This window comes from Maniola hyperantus, chromosome 22, assembly GCF_902806685.2.
Source record: "Maniola hyperantus chromosome 22, iAphHyp1.2, whole genome shotgun sequence".
Taxonomy (NCBI): domain Eukaryota; kingdom Metazoa; phylum Arthropoda; class Insecta; order Lepidoptera; family Nymphalidae; genus Maniola; species Maniola hyperantus.
In genome coordinates, this window is record NC_048557.2 from 8,150,529 (window position 1) to 8,168,501 (window position 17,973).

Genomic DNA, 17,973 nt, shown 5'->3' on the forward strand with positions numbered 1-17,973 from the left:
AAAAACAAATTGATCATCAATAAAAAAGTTTATTTCTAAAAACATGATTTAAAAAGTAAAAAAACAGTGTTCAGGTAGACTTACTTGTTACAGCTAATAGGTACAGATATAGTATAGTACTTAACACAGTTGGCATGTGATTTTATTATTACTTAATATTAAACCTATTTACTTAATTATACCTAGGTACTTAAAATTATTCATTTTAATTGTAGCGCTACCAAAATTTAATATACAACGTTAGTTTCAGTATACGCAAAACCTGAAAGTAGTTTGTTCAGAATTAGTAACAGAATCGATTGCACTCTGACACAGCCGCTCATGGTTTTCGAGGACGACTCAATACAACGAGCTTATAACTTCGTAAGTTTTCATTTTTTTTCATGTAAAATATTTATTTTTATGTAAAAATATTCCACACCTTTTTCGGTTTTTGCGTATACCAAAACTAACGTTGTAGGTATATAATATAAAAAGTACCTAATCTAGTGGTAAGTAGTATTTATTATAACACTGGAACGATTGATAACAAAGAAAAATAAAAATACCAACGATACAAATTGCAATAGCCTTCGAGGAGGTCAGGGAAAGCCAGTACATACTTAATATGGTATTGAGCAGCAGTGCGTCTAACCAAAATTATACATTTATAAGTTACTAAATACAACGGAACAGTTGTGATAGCCTAGTGGTTAGGACGTCCGCCTTCTTATCGGAGGTCGGGGGTTCGATCCCCGGCACGCACCTCTAACTTTTCGGAGTTATGTGCGTTTTAAGTAATTAAATATCACTTGCTGGACCGGTGAAGGATCGTGAGGAAACCTGCATACCTGAGAGTTCTCCATAATATTCTCAAAGGTGTGTGAAGTCTACCAATCCGCACATGGCCAGCGTGGTAGACTATGGCCAAACCCTTCTCACTTTGAGAGGAGACCCGTGCTCTGTAGTGAGCCGGCGATGGGTTGATCATGATTAATTCAACATAATTTTTTTGCAATATTATAAAAAAGGGAGTAAAATGCCATGATTTCATAAAAAACTATTCCATATTAGACGGCTTTGACAAAATAAGGATACCGTTTTTCAAGCCACTTTGATTGTTTTGGGTGGCAAATGTGCAGATGAGAATATTAGCCTCAGATTTTTTGAGATTTTTATTTTGTTTGAATTTATTGTATACCTACTTATGTTATGTTGTAGTATCCTGCATAAAGCCTACTTTCATCCATCGGTTAACCCTATGAAAAGTATTTTTTGTTAATCATAGTACAAAACGATAATATACATAAATATAAAAGGAAAATGTAACTAACTGACTGACAGATCTATCGCACAGCTACTGCTAAAGTTTGGCATGCAGATAGCTATATGATTATCAGCTACCTAAGAAAGCATTTTTGAAAAAATCCCTAGGGGATTTAAAATTGGACGATCGGGTAGACGAAGTCGCGTGCATAAGCCCGCGACTTCGGCCATGGATGGGAATTGATAAAATGAGGTAAGATCTATTTATAAAAAAAAATCATTTGATTAACAGATAGATGAAAGTCGATCCTATCTCGAACTAAACCCATTTTAATGTGCTGATTTTTTAGCATCATCCCTGACACGTTGTATCTCGCTCTTGATAGCTGATATGAGCGGTAAGGCAGGGTCGTCCGGGGCCAGTCTACCCTCCGCCGTGATGAACGCTGGGTTCACTATGGGGACTGGATACCGCTGTAATGGATACAAAAATAATGATTAAATATTAGTCTTTACAATTATTTAGGTAGGTATGTTAAAAGTGCATACCTATGTGATTTTTTGTCGGTCTCAACGATAGAGACAATGCTCTACAAAACCGCTATCTCTTTCTGAAGGTCGATGTACATTATTTTCTGCCGCGTATTATACCTACATATAGTACGCGACAGGTCGATATGGCAATCGGGCTATGAGGCGGGGGGACCCCCCGATTGCCATTTCGACCTGTCGCATAGGTATGTGTCAACTCTTTTCAGTACACTTGTGAGTTGTAAGTAAAAACTAAAAACCAATAAAATACGATCAAGAGTAACACCCATATTCTAAGTCGTGACCTCATGATTTACTCGACTCGACTCAAGCTCAGTGAGGCGATTTTATATTCATAATCGTAACTTTTCACCTCAACTCAAAGAGTTTCCTCACTCGAGGTGAGTGCGAGTCGAGGAAGCAACTGTCAAACGTAAGGTTGATCGCCATAGTGATTTGTAATCAAACAACACATATTTTACCTGATTTTTATAATGTCTTTCGAAGAATTCATTGAATATATGTACGATAATCCCTATAATTATTTATCGCGACGTTATTTACGTGATGCAGAAAATCCGTACCTACCATATGAAGAGGTATGCAGAGCCCAGAAATCTTTTACAGTACCTAGGTACTTACCTACATTTCTTTTTACAGTAGGTGTTCTTATCTAGAAACATCAGTTTTTGAAAAATCCTACTTTTTTTCCACAATGGGAAGTAGATATACCCTATGGTATACCGTATTTATAGGTTTTGATTCTCTTGACGGGTCTTGACTAGACAGACAGACAATCGAAGTGATCCTAGGTTCCTTTTATTCCTGAAGATGAACGAAGTAGCTTACATGTGAAGGTGCAGAGGGCCAGGCCGGGGCGGGCGGGGGCCGCTCGGCCGCGCCCCGCAGCAGCGCAGTGCGGGGTCTACTCGCACTGCTGTCCGTTGTGGCACTGCCTCTCCTGGAAAACCTCACAAGTCACATTATATTGAACTTAATTTGTAGCGTACCCTTATTATAAATGCGAAAGTGTGTTTGTTTGTTGGTTTGTTGGTTTGTCCTTCAATCACGTCGCAACGGTGCAACTGATTGACGTGATTTTTTTTTGCATGGATATAGATAAAGACCTGGAGAGTGACATAGGCTACTTTTTATCCCGGAAAATCAAAGAGTTCCTGCGGGATTTTGAAAAACGTAAATCCACGCGGACGAAGTCGCGGGCATCAGCTATAGTTTATAATATGAGATAAATTGCCAATTTTGTCCGACGTTGTCACTTACCATTAAATTAGCTCGCAGTCAAACGCTAATTTGAAAGCGAATCTCTACTTAAAAAAATTTGGTAAAAAAAAAATCGGAAAAAATCTTGACCATGTTGATCTCATCATCATCAACTCTCTACTGAGAACGGGTCTCTTCTCAGCATGAGAAGAGTTGGCCATAGTCTATACCAGGATTGTTGCGGATGCCAATATTTCGCGGATGCGGATGCGGAAGTTCACATCCGCGTCTGAATTTTTTTACTACTCGTGAAATGCAAGAACTACCTATACTTAGTATTTATTGATAGTTGTAGGTACTTTACCCGGGTCCGGCAGATCGTCCTCTGACGATGTGTAGGGCGGTGTGCGGTGAGCCGGGGACACGCACGTTGTCGTTGCGAGCTTGCGTCACCACTGGTCCTGCTAGAAGGAACCAAACATTATTGCCTAAATACATTCGTGCTAATACTTGACTTAATGCGGGACAAACCAGGCTAGCAAACTAATGGCATCACAGGAAGACGAGCAAGAACAACTCACCAGTCTTCTCTCCACTGTCCCTACTCTCCTGGGGGGGTATAGTGAAGGTGTGGTGCGAGTCAGCGCTGGAGGCCGCGCTGCCGAACAGTGTGAAGGCATCATCCATCAGCTCGTCGAAGCGCTGCCTCATGCGGGACGAGCCATGCTGGCGAGCTGATGGCATCATAGGTAGACGAGCAAGAACAACTCACCAGTCTTCTCTCCACTGTCCCTACTCTCCTGGGGGGGTATAGTGAAGGTGTGGTGCGAGTCAGCGCTGGAGGCCGCGCTGCCGAACAGTGTGAAGGCATCATCCATCAGCTCGTCGAAGCGCTGCCTCATGCGGGACGAGCCATGCTGGCGAGCTGATGGCATCATAGGTAGACGAGCAAGAACAACTCACCAGTCTTCTCTCCACTGTCCCTACTCTCCTGGGGGGGTATAGTGAAGGTGTGGTGCGAGTCAGCGCTGGAGGCCGCGCTGCCGAACAGTGTGAAGGCATCATCCATCAGCTCGTCGAAGCGCTGCCTCATGCGGGACGAGCCAGGCTGGCGAGGTGATGGCATCATAGGTAGACGAGCAAGAACAACTCACCAGTCTTCTCTCCACTGTCCCTACTCTCCTGGGGGGGTATAGTGAAGGTGTGGTGCGAGTCAGCGCTGGAGGCCGCGCTGCCGAACAGTGTGAAGGCATCATCCATCAGCTCGTCGAAGCGCTGCCTCATGCGGGACGAACCAGGCTGGCGAGCTGATGGCATCATAGGTAGACGAGCAAGAACAACTCACCAGTCTTCTCTCCACTGTCCCTACTCTCCTGGGGGGGTATAGTGAAGGTGTGGTGCGAGTCAGCGCTGGAGGCCGCGCTGCCGAACAGTGTGAAGGCATCATCCATCAGCTCGTCGAAGCGCTGCCTCATGCGGGACGAGCCATGCTGGCGAGCTGATGGCATCATAGGTAGACGAGCAAGAACAACTCACCAGTCTTCTCTCCACTGTCCCTACTCTCCTGGGGGGGTATAGTGAAGGTGTGGTGCGAGTCAGCGCTGGAGGCCGCGCTGCCGAACAGTGTGAAGGCATCATCCATCAGCTCGTCGAAGCGCTGCCTCATGCGGGACGAGCCATGCTGGCGAGCTGATGGCATCATAGGTAGACGAGCAAGAACAACTCACCAGTCTTCTCTCCACTGTCCCTACTCTCCTGGGGGGGTATAGTGAAGGTGTGGTGCGAGTCAGCGCTGGAGGCCGCGCTGCCGAACAGTGTGAAGGCATCATCCATCAGCTCGTCGAAGCGCTGCCTCATGCGGGACGAACCAGGCTGGCGAGCTGATGGCATCATAGGTAGACGAGCAAGAACAACTCACCAGTCTTCTCTCCACTGTCCCTACTCTCCTGGGGGGGTATAGTGAAGGTGTGGTGCGAGTCAGCGCTGGAGGCCGCGCTGCCGAACAGTGTGAAGGCATCATCCATCAGCTCGTTGAAGCGCTGCCTCATGCGGGACGAGCCAGGCTGGCGAGCTGATGACGGCACTGACTTGGCGGGACTTGACGGTTTTGACGCTGGGAAACGGAGTTAAATTGATTTCTTCGTGTTATGATCTGCTACAATAAACCTCCAATGCTGCCTTGCAGCATGGGGGATGGGACAAGACATTCAGAGAAGACTCATCATCAGTGGTTCAACAAAAGCACCAGAGATCTGGTATATTCCTATACAGTAAGTCACAAGTTCCTTGCACTAGGTAAGATTCAGCTATATAAGTAGTCCGTGACAGGTCGAGATGACAATCTGGGAGAGAATGCCTCGCACAGCCCCCGCACTAACCCGGTGCGGGCGAGCACGGGTGACGTGCGGGTGTACGGGTGTACGGGGCGTCCCCACGCCTCATACCCCAATCGCTATCTCGACCTATTGCGACTCGCGTACTATATAAGTCCCGCAAAAATCCCGCATTAACATCAAAATGACGTCATTTTGACGTCAGCCGAAATAAAAATATACCATCAACTCGAAACTTCAGTCTAGTGCTGACGTCACTAAAATGGTGGCCACGCGCGGGACGTATACTTACCATCCTTTATCCTCTGACAGTGTAGGTCCCAGACCAAGGGCCCAATCACCCCAGGGTCCTTGTCTATACTGCCAAGTCGTACCAACTGAGATGGCATTTGTCTTCGCGGAACAACGTCTTTGCCACTCCTGGGCTTGACTTCCTTGGGGCTGGTCGGTGATGAGTCGATGTCTAAATGCCTCACCGAAACCGGCTCGAGGATTTTGGAGAGTGGTTCTACTAAGTTGCCTCTGGAATTACAAATATTTGATAGATTGAAAAAAAAAACCGGCCAAGTGCGAGTCAGGCTCGCGCACCGAGGGTTCCGTATTAGTCGTATTTTTTCGACATTTTGCACGATAAATCAAAAACCATGATTCATAAAAATCTGTTTTAGAATGCACAAGTGAAGCCCTTTCATATGATACCCCACTTGATATAGTTAGCTTATTTTGAAAATTGAAAATACCAATTAACTATTAGTTCATAACCACAATTTAATTTTATGTGTGATGTAACCACAAATTCACGATTTTTAGATTTTTCCCCTTATGTCTGCTATAAGACCTACCTGAAAGCTGGAAGCTTCGCTTCTATCGGATGTCCCATGACGTCTTACGGCATTTTAATTTTAGTTTTTTAAACTTTTTAATTGTAGTTTCTCATACCAAGTATATGAGGATATAAGTAGGGAATACTATGGAATAGGAGCAAATGAACGTACTTACCTCGGAAAAGCATTAACGGAAGGCATAGAGAGGTATGAGGTTGGTGTAGCTGATACGGAAGGAGACAGTTGTCCGCTGTCCGAACTGTCCAAACCAGCTGCTTCTAGCAGGCTGTCTGTTGTTCCCACTGTCAACCAAATAAAGATTAACTCATTACCTCTAAGGAAAAAAGTAAACGACGTAAAAGTTAAATTTCAGAATTTTTTTTAATGTATTTAATCAATGATATAGGTACTGCAGCGGTCTTCAAACCAAGGTCCATGGGGCGATTTCAAAATGTATGGTATCCGACCCACCATAGTTTATTATGACTAAGTACTTTGCTTTTATAAGGTAGGAAAGTCATACAAAAATCAAATGCTTCTAGATAGGTTTTGGTCCTTTAGACTAGTGGAAGAATCAGTGTAGTCTTTAGCAACGGGGCGATTACGCACTCATCCGATCCGAGTCCGTGAAAATACGTTCCTTTTTGTTTTGTATGGTAGCTTATGACATATGTCGTAAATATGTTTTATATCCGTATTTTCACGGATTCTGATCGTGATTCGTGAGTGCGTGCGCTGTTATGGTAAACTTCAGCAAAGAATATTTTTTTGACCTGGTAAAAAAACTAAAAAAGGCATTTAGTGCATTGACACCTCGTTTTTTCTGTGGCATCCTCAGAGCATGTGGTTTCTTCTGTCGTCTCCGAAGAGCGGCTGCTACTTCCGACACACCGGACGAAGTGCTGGAAGAACTGAAATCCATTCCACAATTTTATTTTAATGAAAACGAACGAACATTCTCCTGTGTTATGAGTTGACCAAACTAATATATACGAATAGACATACCCTGAAGCACTGCCAGTTCTGTATATTGGCAGCAAAACACTGCTCGGTCTCGTTCTACTTGGAGAAACCACACTAATCAACTGAAAGAAAATATTCATCGCCATCTTTATTAGATGGATTTTCTTAATCTAATAAATTTTTACACTGAGTAAGAACTGGAGGATAAAACTACAGTTCTATTTTTTTTTTTTTTTTTTTTTTATGAGTCCACAAAACTGACTACAATTATTGTATGATAACAAGTTAATAGATATACATAAATATTAGTTGTTAATTGTGTCTACTAGATGTGGACGTGGCATGCGTTTAGGTGGTACAATAACTACAGCGCAACAAACACACTTATCAAAACAAACTAAACAAGAACAAAACTTGTACAAATAGTTTGTAACAAACAAAAAGAAAAAAAGGTTAACTTACAACTAACAATTCACAGATTTCCTAACTTACTAACTTATCAAGGTAGGTACTTAATTTATTACAATTTACTTGAGAAATAGGTACAAAAATGAAAGTTAGGAAACCTTGGAGTCCTTGTCGTCGTTGACTTGTTTCATCTGCTTGCGCTCCGCTTCCCTCATCAGCTCGTTTCTGTACGCGCGTAAGGAGGCCGCTGATTTTATGTTCTTCTTTCTGCCAAAGGATTAGTTACGGGTTGCGAAGCTGAAGCAGCAATGGGCAGGGCACATAGTTCGTAAGACCGATAGACGTTGGGGTCTCGAGGTGCTGGGATGGCGACCTCGCACCGGAAGACGCAGCGTTGGAAGATCACTAGGTGGACAGGCGGCGCAAGACTGTGGCGTGTGAAAGTCCCTACAAGAGACCTTTGTCCAGCAGTGGACGTCTATCGGTTGATGATGATGATGATGATGATGATAAAAAGAATAGTTTAACTAAGAGTAAAATCAGTAAACCGAATGGCTTCCGAAAGATTCAATTGGTATGTCTAAAAATGTACTCAATCAAGAAAATATTAAAAGAACTTTAAACAGTAAAGACGAAGATACCAGGCGAGTTTCCATCTTTATGTTGTCGACAGTATAATATCATTCCACATTCGCATGGGTCATGGCTAAGGTTTGGAATACTCTTCCGCCGTCTGTATTTCATACCAATCACAATCGGGTATCTTTAAAACAAAAGAGAATAGGCAAACGCGTCCTATAAATTTTAGGCCAATCATCACCTTCCACCTGGTGTGATTGTGCTCAAGCGTGTGAATAAAAAAAAAGTAAACAAATTTTTGTCATTATTCATGAATTTTCTTACTCTACAAAACCAACCGTAAAAAATCTGTAAAACTGTGGATAATAAGTAATTAGAGCCTACTCATTAAGATAATGTCAGGAGGGTAGTTGCTGATTCTAAAATTGCGGATATCATATTGTATCTTGATTACCTGTGAGCAAAACACAGCAGAACCAGTAGAACCAACAGCACCAGTATAGCAACAGTGGATCCCACTGCCAAGGCCCACAGCTCAGTGCCATGCACGCCAGTAGTCCCTGCTTCGCCTTCCAGCCCTTCGGCCGCTTTCAAGTACGCTGCTGGCAATGGTTGCTCTTTATTAGTCACCGGGTTATTGAATGGGATTTCCTATCTAGTTTGAATACTTAGTATTATAATCATTATCAAAATTCTTAATTTGCTACATTTCTTCTTCACTAACATCATACCGTTTGATATTAAACTTCAAGATTGTAAAATTTTCTGTTTACATTTCAGCTATTTGCATATTTTACGTACAGTTTTTGCAATAGAATTGAAACTATGTAGGCATTTGTCATTTTTTTATGTCTGTAGGTATTGTCTTGCATAGCTGCTATTATAAACATTTGCATTGTTTGAACTCTTCGTCAACTGTTCACGTAAAATAAAAATACGAAATTAATTTAACATTTTCTTACTATCGTTAGTTTCTTTCTATCTCTATTAATTATGTTTTTATAAGTACACTTTTCATGTCTACATCAACAGGTGTATTTTCTAGCTAGTCAATTTCAATGGCTAGCCTTATCTAATTACTATATAAATCATGACCGCGTGGAATGGTGCCAAGAATACTGGCTGCATTTCCGCGCTGGACAGCCAGGCTGATCCGCTGCGCAAAAAATGAGCCAGCCCTTCTGTCACCAGTTGAGGCTATTAATCGCGGTGAAATGTCTCGTAAAAAATTTTTAGCACTAAGACTCCATGGCCCCAGGGTCTCCACGGCAAACGGCACAAAAATGTAACTCTCTATAAGAGAGGCATACTTGCGCCGCTTGCCGTTTTCAGCTGTTTCTGCTGCGGCTCCCGGTCTTGATGCTGTCTTCCTGATATGACACGGGGCCAATGTGTCAACGCAAGTTGCGTCCCACATTAGCGCCCGTCCCCGTTCCCAGGGAACCAGCGTCAATCCATCAGGTCTCTTGCCATCATCCCGACTAATCCCTGCCGGCTCAATGAGCGCAGGAATATTTATGGTGGCAAGAGCTCTTTTAATTGTATCGTTAAGAGAGCCATGCCTAAACAGCCTACCGGAGCTCCTTTGGCAAGAGAGTCCGTGGATTCCAAATTTATCAACCTCTTTTCCACACGGACATCTGTGCTGATGGCACAGTGGTGTTCCCAATCTGAGACCTAGAGCCACACGAAAACTTTCGTTATCTAAAAGTGTGCCGAGATTTTTTGATGGCAAGGCATGCAGCCAATACCCAGATTCCTTTTCGGATAATGCTAGAAGCCTGGCACGATCTCTGTCACTTGTAAGATTTTGAACCAAATTCGTATGTGTCAGTTGAACCAATGGCAAATCCCAAAGTTTTTGTGTAGTACGTTCCTTCGGGATGTCGACATTGGGACATCTGACCTTCCAACTCTCTAGGGCCTCTGCGGCATAGGTCAATGATGAATTGGATTTGAGAATTTGAGAGCTAAGCTCTTTTATACTATGCACAGAGGACAGAAAAGCCGGAAGAGCTACACTGGAAATTTTCCTCACGCCGATGCCACCGTACTTGACCGGTAAAGTTGCTTGGTTCCAGGAGTGCTCATCAAAAGTTAAATTTAGAATTTGTTCTAGTGTACTTTTAAGGGTGGCATCCATGTTATCGAGTAGTCCATGAAATTTCCAAATTGGGCTCGCGCGGAGAATGTAAATTAATTTAGGTACAAAAAGGCAATATTTTAGGATCGAAAATGCAATGTGAGAATTTAGAGTGCCCAATTTGTCGGTATTAGCCGAAAATGTTCTGACTTTTTGATCCAAGAGTGGTTGTATGGATTCATTATAAAGAGGAGCACCGAGAAGGCAAAGTGAACGTTTATCAAGTATTTTAATATTAGGTGAAATTTCATTGAATAATTCAGAGGCCAATAGAATTCTTTCTTGCGACAGTTTTTCTGTAAAAAACAATTCGCATTTCGAAAAATTAAGTTCTAAACCAATTTTCCCAAACTGTTGCTTAATATGATTAAGATCTTTTAGAACGTCATCCACGTTGCCCCCAATGGTTCCATCATCAAGATACCATATGTTAAATTTAGATGTTAAATTTGAGATATGGTTATGGATCCCTAAGCTGAACAGGGCCGGACCTAAAGGATCCCCCTGCTGAACGCCTACAGAAGACTTAATATCGCTATCTCCAAAGAATAATTTAGAAGCAGAGCTGTAACATTGCCAAACATATGGGTAAATTTCAGGAAGTTGCGTTGAGACTTCTGTCAGCAAAGTTGCCCTGTCCAAAGAATTAAAAGCATTCTTTACATCTACTTTCAGCAGTACCTCAACCTCGCCATTCGTTAAGAAAGTACGAGCCGAATGAACTGCTGCTTCACAACCTCCTTTACTGCCGAATCCAACTTGAATAGGTTGGAATTTATCCTTTAGGGTAGAGACTATGTGACTACACGCTAATTTTGACGCCAAACGGCGAAAAGTACAGCCAACAGCGATGGGACGGATGCCACCATCTTTCTTATTGAAAGCACAAAGCCTCGCGCCATAAAGGAATGGTAGAAAGGATGAATTTACCTCGCCAGATAACATGAAATTACATAGTCTGGTAATGTCGCTCAGTAGCGCCTTAATGACATTATTCTACAAAAACTTTTAGCTTACAATCAAATATCAACCGCTACTAAATCTAAGACAAGCTCAATACTAAATTTGGATTATCGTGTTTATTTATCAAAATACTTACGCTGCCTAGAGCATATATTATACCTTTTGAAGATTCAATTAGTAATGGCAGATTTGGAGTCAGAGTCTACCATTTTCAAGGTTTCTGTTCTGTGTTAGCGTTAGTCAACTTCAAAGCTTTTACCCAGTGATATGCTAATATAATAAGTCAATGCTTCTACCGTATCATTTCCTACGATTAAATGATATACTTCTAAAGTATTAACATATTTATTATTAATGTTACACTCACGCTCAGCTTTAGTAGTGACCACGGCGCCTAGTTCCTTAGCAACCTCAGCATCTCTCACCAGACGCATGTCTCTCGCTGCAACCGCCGCTGGTACAGCTCTACCACCTACTAGTACTACATATACTATTTGTACGATGCCTTCTGTTGACTGAAAATATGAGTTTAATAAGAATCTTTTAAGCAATTGTATTTGTGCTCCGCAAAAAATTTATCTCGAACCTAGAATCTTGATCCTAAATAGCAATTTTCTTCTGGCGTTACTGTCACACTTAGTATCATCTGCTTTAAAAGTAAAAATAGATGCCTATTTAAGTAATTCTGGTGTATTTTTAGCGATTTTGCTCTTTTCTTTAACTTGAATTGAAAAGTTTACAGTTTGGTTATCATCAATATAAGGAATTGGGCTTATCAAGAGACCATTTACATGAGTTTAAGTTTACAAAATTATAAAATTATTTAAAAACATTACCTCAGTTATATTCTGTATATGAACTTGAACAGGAGGTTGTTGCTCAGGTTTGATGATTTCTCTCTTAAACAACACAGTATCATTATTCGCCTCTTCTTCTAACGGTAGATCTATAAGATCTTCTTTATTATTCTCAATGACTTCCTCCACATCCCTCTTATGAACCACAACAGTCGGAGTAACTAGTATCCAAGTTTCTACTTCATTTAGCTTTGTTACTTTTATCGGATCTATTGGTGATTCGTTTTCATCTATTGAAAACATTTCTATGTTTGCTAAATAACTTTTATTCTTGGCTTCACTTGTTACATTACCAGATATTTGCATGTTTGTATTTACTGCTAAATCATCTAAGCTTATTAAAGTTTGGTTATCGTACAGTTTTTGAGGAGTTTTGGCAGTGTTGGTACTTGTGTCTTTAAATTCATTATCTTTATTAATAACAAAGGAATGTACATCGTGTTTCTTTCTAGGAGTTGGTGCATCAAGAGATTTGATTATACCAAGATGTCGTTCTTGTTGTCTGGAAAAGATAAAATTAATATTTAACACATTTATTTCTATAAGACACTCGGTATGACACATGCATAGTTACATTGATTTATTAAGATCAATGCGTACCTATACTATACGCGTAGGTACTTAAAAATAGTTTAGTCTACACTCTACATACATAAAACGAAAAGCTGACTGATAGAAAGACTAACTGATCTATCAACGCACAGCTCAAAGTACAGGACGGATCGAGCCGAACTTTGGCATGCAGAATGCAGATAGCTACTATGACGAAGACATCCGCTAAGAAAGGGTTTTTGAAAGTTTAACCCCTAAGGCGGTACAATAGGACAATAGGTCTTCTGGAATTTAAATGTAATCTATCTGTTAATTTAAGAGGCTGGGTAGTCATCATCATCAACCGATAGACGTCCACAGCTGGACACAGGTATCTTGTAGGGACTTCCACACGCCACAGACTTGCGCAGCTTGAATCCAGCGGCTCCCTGCTGGATAGTTAAATGTTTAAACTAATATTTGGTAAAAAGTAGTAGTATCTACCTCAAGAAGGCTTTTTGGTATAACCTCGCTAGCCTTAGCTGTAGACTATCCGGGGTCGATCCTTGGATGACGGTCAAGAGCCAGTAACGCCTGTCCTCTGGAATTTCTGGCTCTAAGCTGTCTGGTGTTGCGTCGCAGTTGAGGACGCACTCCCCGCTGGTCTTATCTGTCACCGCCTGGATTAGGCATATTATCATACTGTAGTTATTGGGCGAATAAATTTCCTGTGCCACAACTGGAATTGTTTTTAAAAGTTGGTTTTAAAGTTCTATCATATTGTATTCGTTCAATGCATCATCCATTGCAGTTGCCTAAAAATTTCGACGTCTTCATTTTTAAAGCCGGGTCAAAATATGGTTTATTAGGATATGTCAAGACATCATTTTCCTCCAAACTACGAGACGTAGAACACTTTAAGTAGTGCTGGTTTGGCAAAAAAGTAAAAGATCTGATTTAACTAGGTACTTTAAAGGTAACTTAAGGCAAGATTAGACGTATGCTATGCACCCATTGCATTTGTTGACTTGTTACATGAAAATTGTAGTAAGTATTCAAGATTTTTGTACTTACCTGTGGCGAATATGAATCCAAATAAACAGTCGCCAGTACTGTGGTAGTTCGTACAACCGGGGCTGTTGGGGTGGGCAGTGGAAGCGACAAGTCTGGTGGGGGAGGCCCGTCACCAGACCCCGTCCAGAAGAAATCCTCCAGGCGAGGGGTACGGGTATGTTGATCAGGGGATACCAACTGGTACACTGCAAAGAAAAATATCTTCAGGAAATACGCAATCACCAGTACTTTGTAGGTAGTTTGTACAAAAAAAGGTAGGCAGTAAAAGCGACAAATCTGGAGGGACAGGCCTGTCACCAGACCCCGTTCACAAGAAATCATCCAGGTGAGGGGTACGGGTATGTTGATCAGGGGATACCAACTGGTATACTGCAAAGAAAAAATTCTTCAAGAAATGCACAGTTATCACTGTTTGTCAGAAGCTGCTGGGGTGGACAGTGGAAGCCACAAGTCTAGAGGGGAACGCCCATTGCTAAACCTCAACCAAAAGAATCCCTCTGGCGAAGGGTATGGGACACCGGACAGGGGATGTTCTTTCTAAGCTAAGTAACCTTCGTTGGGCGAATCTGACTCACTAGTTGGCTGGATATTTCCTGACTATACCTCTGCTACTTACGATTTTGCATAAGATATACTTAAACTATGGAGATAGATAAGTAGGGATATACTTATTATCCCTTTATAACATGATTGTCGAAGTTTGTATATTATCCAGGGTAAGGGACAATGTAGTTAACTGCTCTATAGCAAATTGTTAAATATACAGGGGGATAGGAAAAGGGAATTACGTTAAGGAAACGACAAGATGGCAAACACGAAGCAATCGCGTGATCTCCCGAATAATGGGGCTCACAGTTTATTGGCCCGGCTGAATACTGCAACTTTGGATACCTTGACGACCAAGTTATAGAATTAAGCGGAACTCAGGCTATTTATAACCCGTGACTGTCTAGTGTAAGGCTTCAGCCTCCTATTGAGGGTATACGGCATACGCCCGTACGGGTATCGACCCCGGGCGACGACCTCCCTGGCGCAGTGGTAAGCGCTGTGGTCTTATTAGTGGAAGGTCCCGGGTTCGATTCCCGGCAGGGATTTGGAATTTTATCATTTCTAAATTTCTGGTCTTGTCTGGTGGGCGGCTTCGGCCGTGGCTAGTTACCACCCTACCGGTAAAAGCCATGCCGCCAAGCGATTTAGCGTTCCGATACGATGCTGTAGAAACCAAAGGAGTGTGGGTTTAACAAATCTTAATCTTAGATTGAATAATCACTTACCACTGTGAGATTGGAATCAAGGGCTAACTTGTATATCTGAATAAAAAAACACATAGGTAGTTCTAACATTTCGGAGTTATGTGCCTTTTTAGCAATCAATCCGAGGAAACCTGCTTTCCTGAGAGTTCTCCATAATGTTCTCAAAGGTGTGTGAAGTCTACCATTCCGCACTTAGCCAGTGCAGCGTGGTGGTTTATGGCGAAACCCTTCTCATTCTGAGAGGAGACCCGTGCTCAGAAGTGTTCCTGCGATGAGTTGAAATGCAGGATCCTCTAAATAGGAGGCCTAAGTGGCAGTTTTAATTAAGTAATAAGTAAGTAGATAGGTAGACTAATCAGTACCCTTATTATAAATGCAAAAGTTTGTTTGTTTGTTGGTTTGTCCTTCAATCACATCGCAACGGTGCAACGGATTGACGTGATTTTTTGCATGGGTATATAGATAAATACCTGGAGAGTGACATTGACATAGGCTACTTTTTATTCAGGAAAATCAAAGAGTTCGCACAGGATTTCTAAAAAACTAAATTCCACGCGGACGAAGTCGCGGGCATCAGCTAGTATTGTATAAATTATCTAGGTTCTAGCAGACCCGCCGCACCGGTTACGCTGGAATGGAATTTTTGAAAATCAGAAAGCTTGCTTACAAACTACCTTTATTATTTACAACAAGTACGTTTGTGCTTATTTAAAAGAGGTTAACGTAGCTACAATCTTTAAAATTACGTTACGTTAACCTCTTTTAAATTATGCCACAATTGAAGGGAGGTTACTTTGGAACCACCCCGTACCATCCACTACGGTTTTCATAAAAAGAAAACGCATTTCCCAATACAAGGTTTATTACGTCGATTTATTTATTAGAGGCTCCTCCTGGAATCCTGTTGCAGTAAGGCAACGATACTTAGATATAAGAACGGGGTAACTACAGCTTAAAATCTGATTTCGAGTTTTCAAATAAAAAATAGTGTACCGTACACGATAGGTCGAGACGGTAATCGGGGCATGAGGTGGGGGGACGCCCCGCACACGTTCTGTGGCAGGTAAAGGAGGGTGCCACTAAAAAAAGAATTAGTAAAAAGAAAAACCTAAGTGGTGGTCAATTTTATTGAGGCTGATATTACCTAAAAGGTGGGTTTGTAGGTTACATCCTGCCCATAACCGGGTCTGGTACAATCGAATAAACATCCATATAAAAGGTGTAATTCGGCGGTTACATGCGGGTACTCGCAACCTTTTGTCAACGAGCGGATGGATGACGACGGATCGCCGCACGCGCAGCCAACCAAGACGGGAGATTTCAAGTTACTTTTTTTTTGGAAGGGTTTTAAACGTATGGTTAGGTTCTGTACAAAATATTTTTCTTCTGGCACGGAGGTGACCACAGAAAAATATACTTAGGGGAGGTGAATTACGTGAATGGTATAAGTCCCGCAAATTGCTAATGCGCATGGCCGCCATTTTAGTGACGTCAGCATAGACTGAAGTTTCCAGCTGATGGTATATTTTTATTTCAGCTGACGTCAAAATTACGTCATTTCGATGTTAATGAGACATGGTTCCAGCGCAATAGCAATTTGCGGGACTTATATACCTACTGCTTTTTGTCATTTTAAGAATCCATCTCTCTGAGAATCTGTCTTTATGAGAATTGAGAATCGGTCTTTATGCGGACAAAGGCTGGTGTTGTCTTTTTAGTGAGATATCCTGGATTTGATTCCCGACATGTCAGATTTTGCGAAAATATATTATATAGATATAGTAGCCGCCCGCGGCTTCGCTCCCGTGAAAATTTTGAAAAATCCAGCCTTATTCCTTGTCTACATTATAAAGGGAACCTCTGGGCGAAATTTTAGCATTCCGGTTTTTAACCTGCGCGTGTCAAAAATGAGATGGCAGTTGGGGTATGAGGCAAGGAGACGCCCGCACGTCGCCCGCGCTCGCCCGCATTGGGCTTGCGCGGGGGATGTGCGGGTGTACAGGGCGTTCCCGCCCTGATGGCCATCTCGACCTGTCGCATACAGTACCTCTAATCAATCGAATCGATAAAGATCCCAGTCAACCATTAACTTGGACCTAATCGAACTTTTTTCCGAAGCGAGTAATTTTTTTATTTAATTCTATAGGTAGGTACACGTTAAAATTTCATTGATTCCAATTTTCAAAGTAGCATAAAATATTATTTTGTAAATTTACTTTTAATCAGGCTCCAGCTTTTTTAAGATTAAATTCAAAGTTACAAACTTACTTATATTAAATAGAAATTATGTCACAAACTTACTCTTTTCTTCATCTTCGTATTCGTTTCCTTCCACGGTTGACAAACAAGTACCAACTATAACTATTAAAAGGAAATAGACCATTACCATTTTACTATCTGATTCAATTTTTGCAGACCACTACATACACGATGCCTGCATTAATTTATCATAACAATTACATGTTCTAAACAAATATAATATTAAATTACATACACTCAATTTCATTTTACACAACTGAATCGTTTGGTTTATGGTTAATATTAAAATGTAGAAAATATGAAATTTACTCCGCGAGTTTAATTTCGATTCGACACTTCAACCTACTGTACTAAGTTCTCGAATGCTACTATATTACAAAGTACTCTGTGAATGCTACTGTGCTTTTTTGAATTGTTACCGCGTTGCTAAGCAACAAAGTTGAATCACGCGCGCTACCAGTGTGCGCTAGGCAGAGACGTGCTACCTAAACGCTAGGTACACATTCATAGACAATGCTGTTTTTTCTACGATGCGCTTCTCAATAAAAATTACTGTTTTCATGGGATGATCAATATTCATCTCATATTCATTGATGACACAGCCATGATGTTAATGGATAAATAATATTATTAATTTGATAAAAAAACATTTTTATACTTTTTATAGATTAAAGGAACCAAGGCAAATAAGAATAAAAATTGTCTCTGGTTAATAATGTTGCCATACATTATAATTTTCTACTAATTAGGCCGTAATTATCTGAGATTTAGAAATTAAAATTACAATAT

The 17,973-nt window shown here is 41.3% G+C and overlaps 1 protein-coding gene across 1 annotated transcript; it reads right to left on the reverse strand.

Moving 5' to 3' along the window:
- Window positions 1–42: 42 nt before the first annotated feature.
- On the reverse strand, window positions 43–17,562 carry LOC117992729 (uncharacterized). The gene is made up of 16 exons (XM_069506319.1): window positions 17,227–17,562; window positions 13,673–13,857; window positions 13,103–13,278; window positions 12,047–12,569; window positions 11,578–11,725; window positions 8,559–8,706; window positions 7,684–7,792; window positions 7,160–7,239; window positions 6,968–7,065; window positions 6,330–6,456; window positions 5,623–5,852; window positions 4,916–5,110; window positions 4,721–4,744; window positions 3,362–3,452; window positions 2,626–2,737; window positions 43–1,719 (listed from the first exon to the last, which is right to left on the reverse strand). The coding sequence occupies exons 1-16, from the start codon at window positions 17,312–17,314 to the stop codon at window positions 1,576–1,578; spliced, it is 2,478 nt and encodes an 825-aa protein (XP_069362420.1). The 5' UTR covers window positions 17,315–17,562; the 3' UTR covers window positions 43–1,575.
- Between the last annotated feature and the right edge of the window lie 411 nt (window positions 17,563–17,973).

Coding starts and splice junctions, on each gene's coding strand:
- LOC117992729 (XM_069506319.1), bottom strand. CDS start 17,314: ATGGTAATGGTCTATTTCCTTTTAATAGTTATAGTTGGTACTTGTTTG. Junction 7,066..7,159: donor AGAACTGGCAGTGCTTCAGG/GTATGTCTATTC, acceptor AATGGATTTCAG/TTCTTCCAGCACTTCGTCCG. Junction 3,453..4,720: donor AGTGGAGAGAAGACTGGTGA/GTTGTTCTTGCT, acceptor TAGCAGGACCAG/TGGTGACGCAAGCTCGCAAC.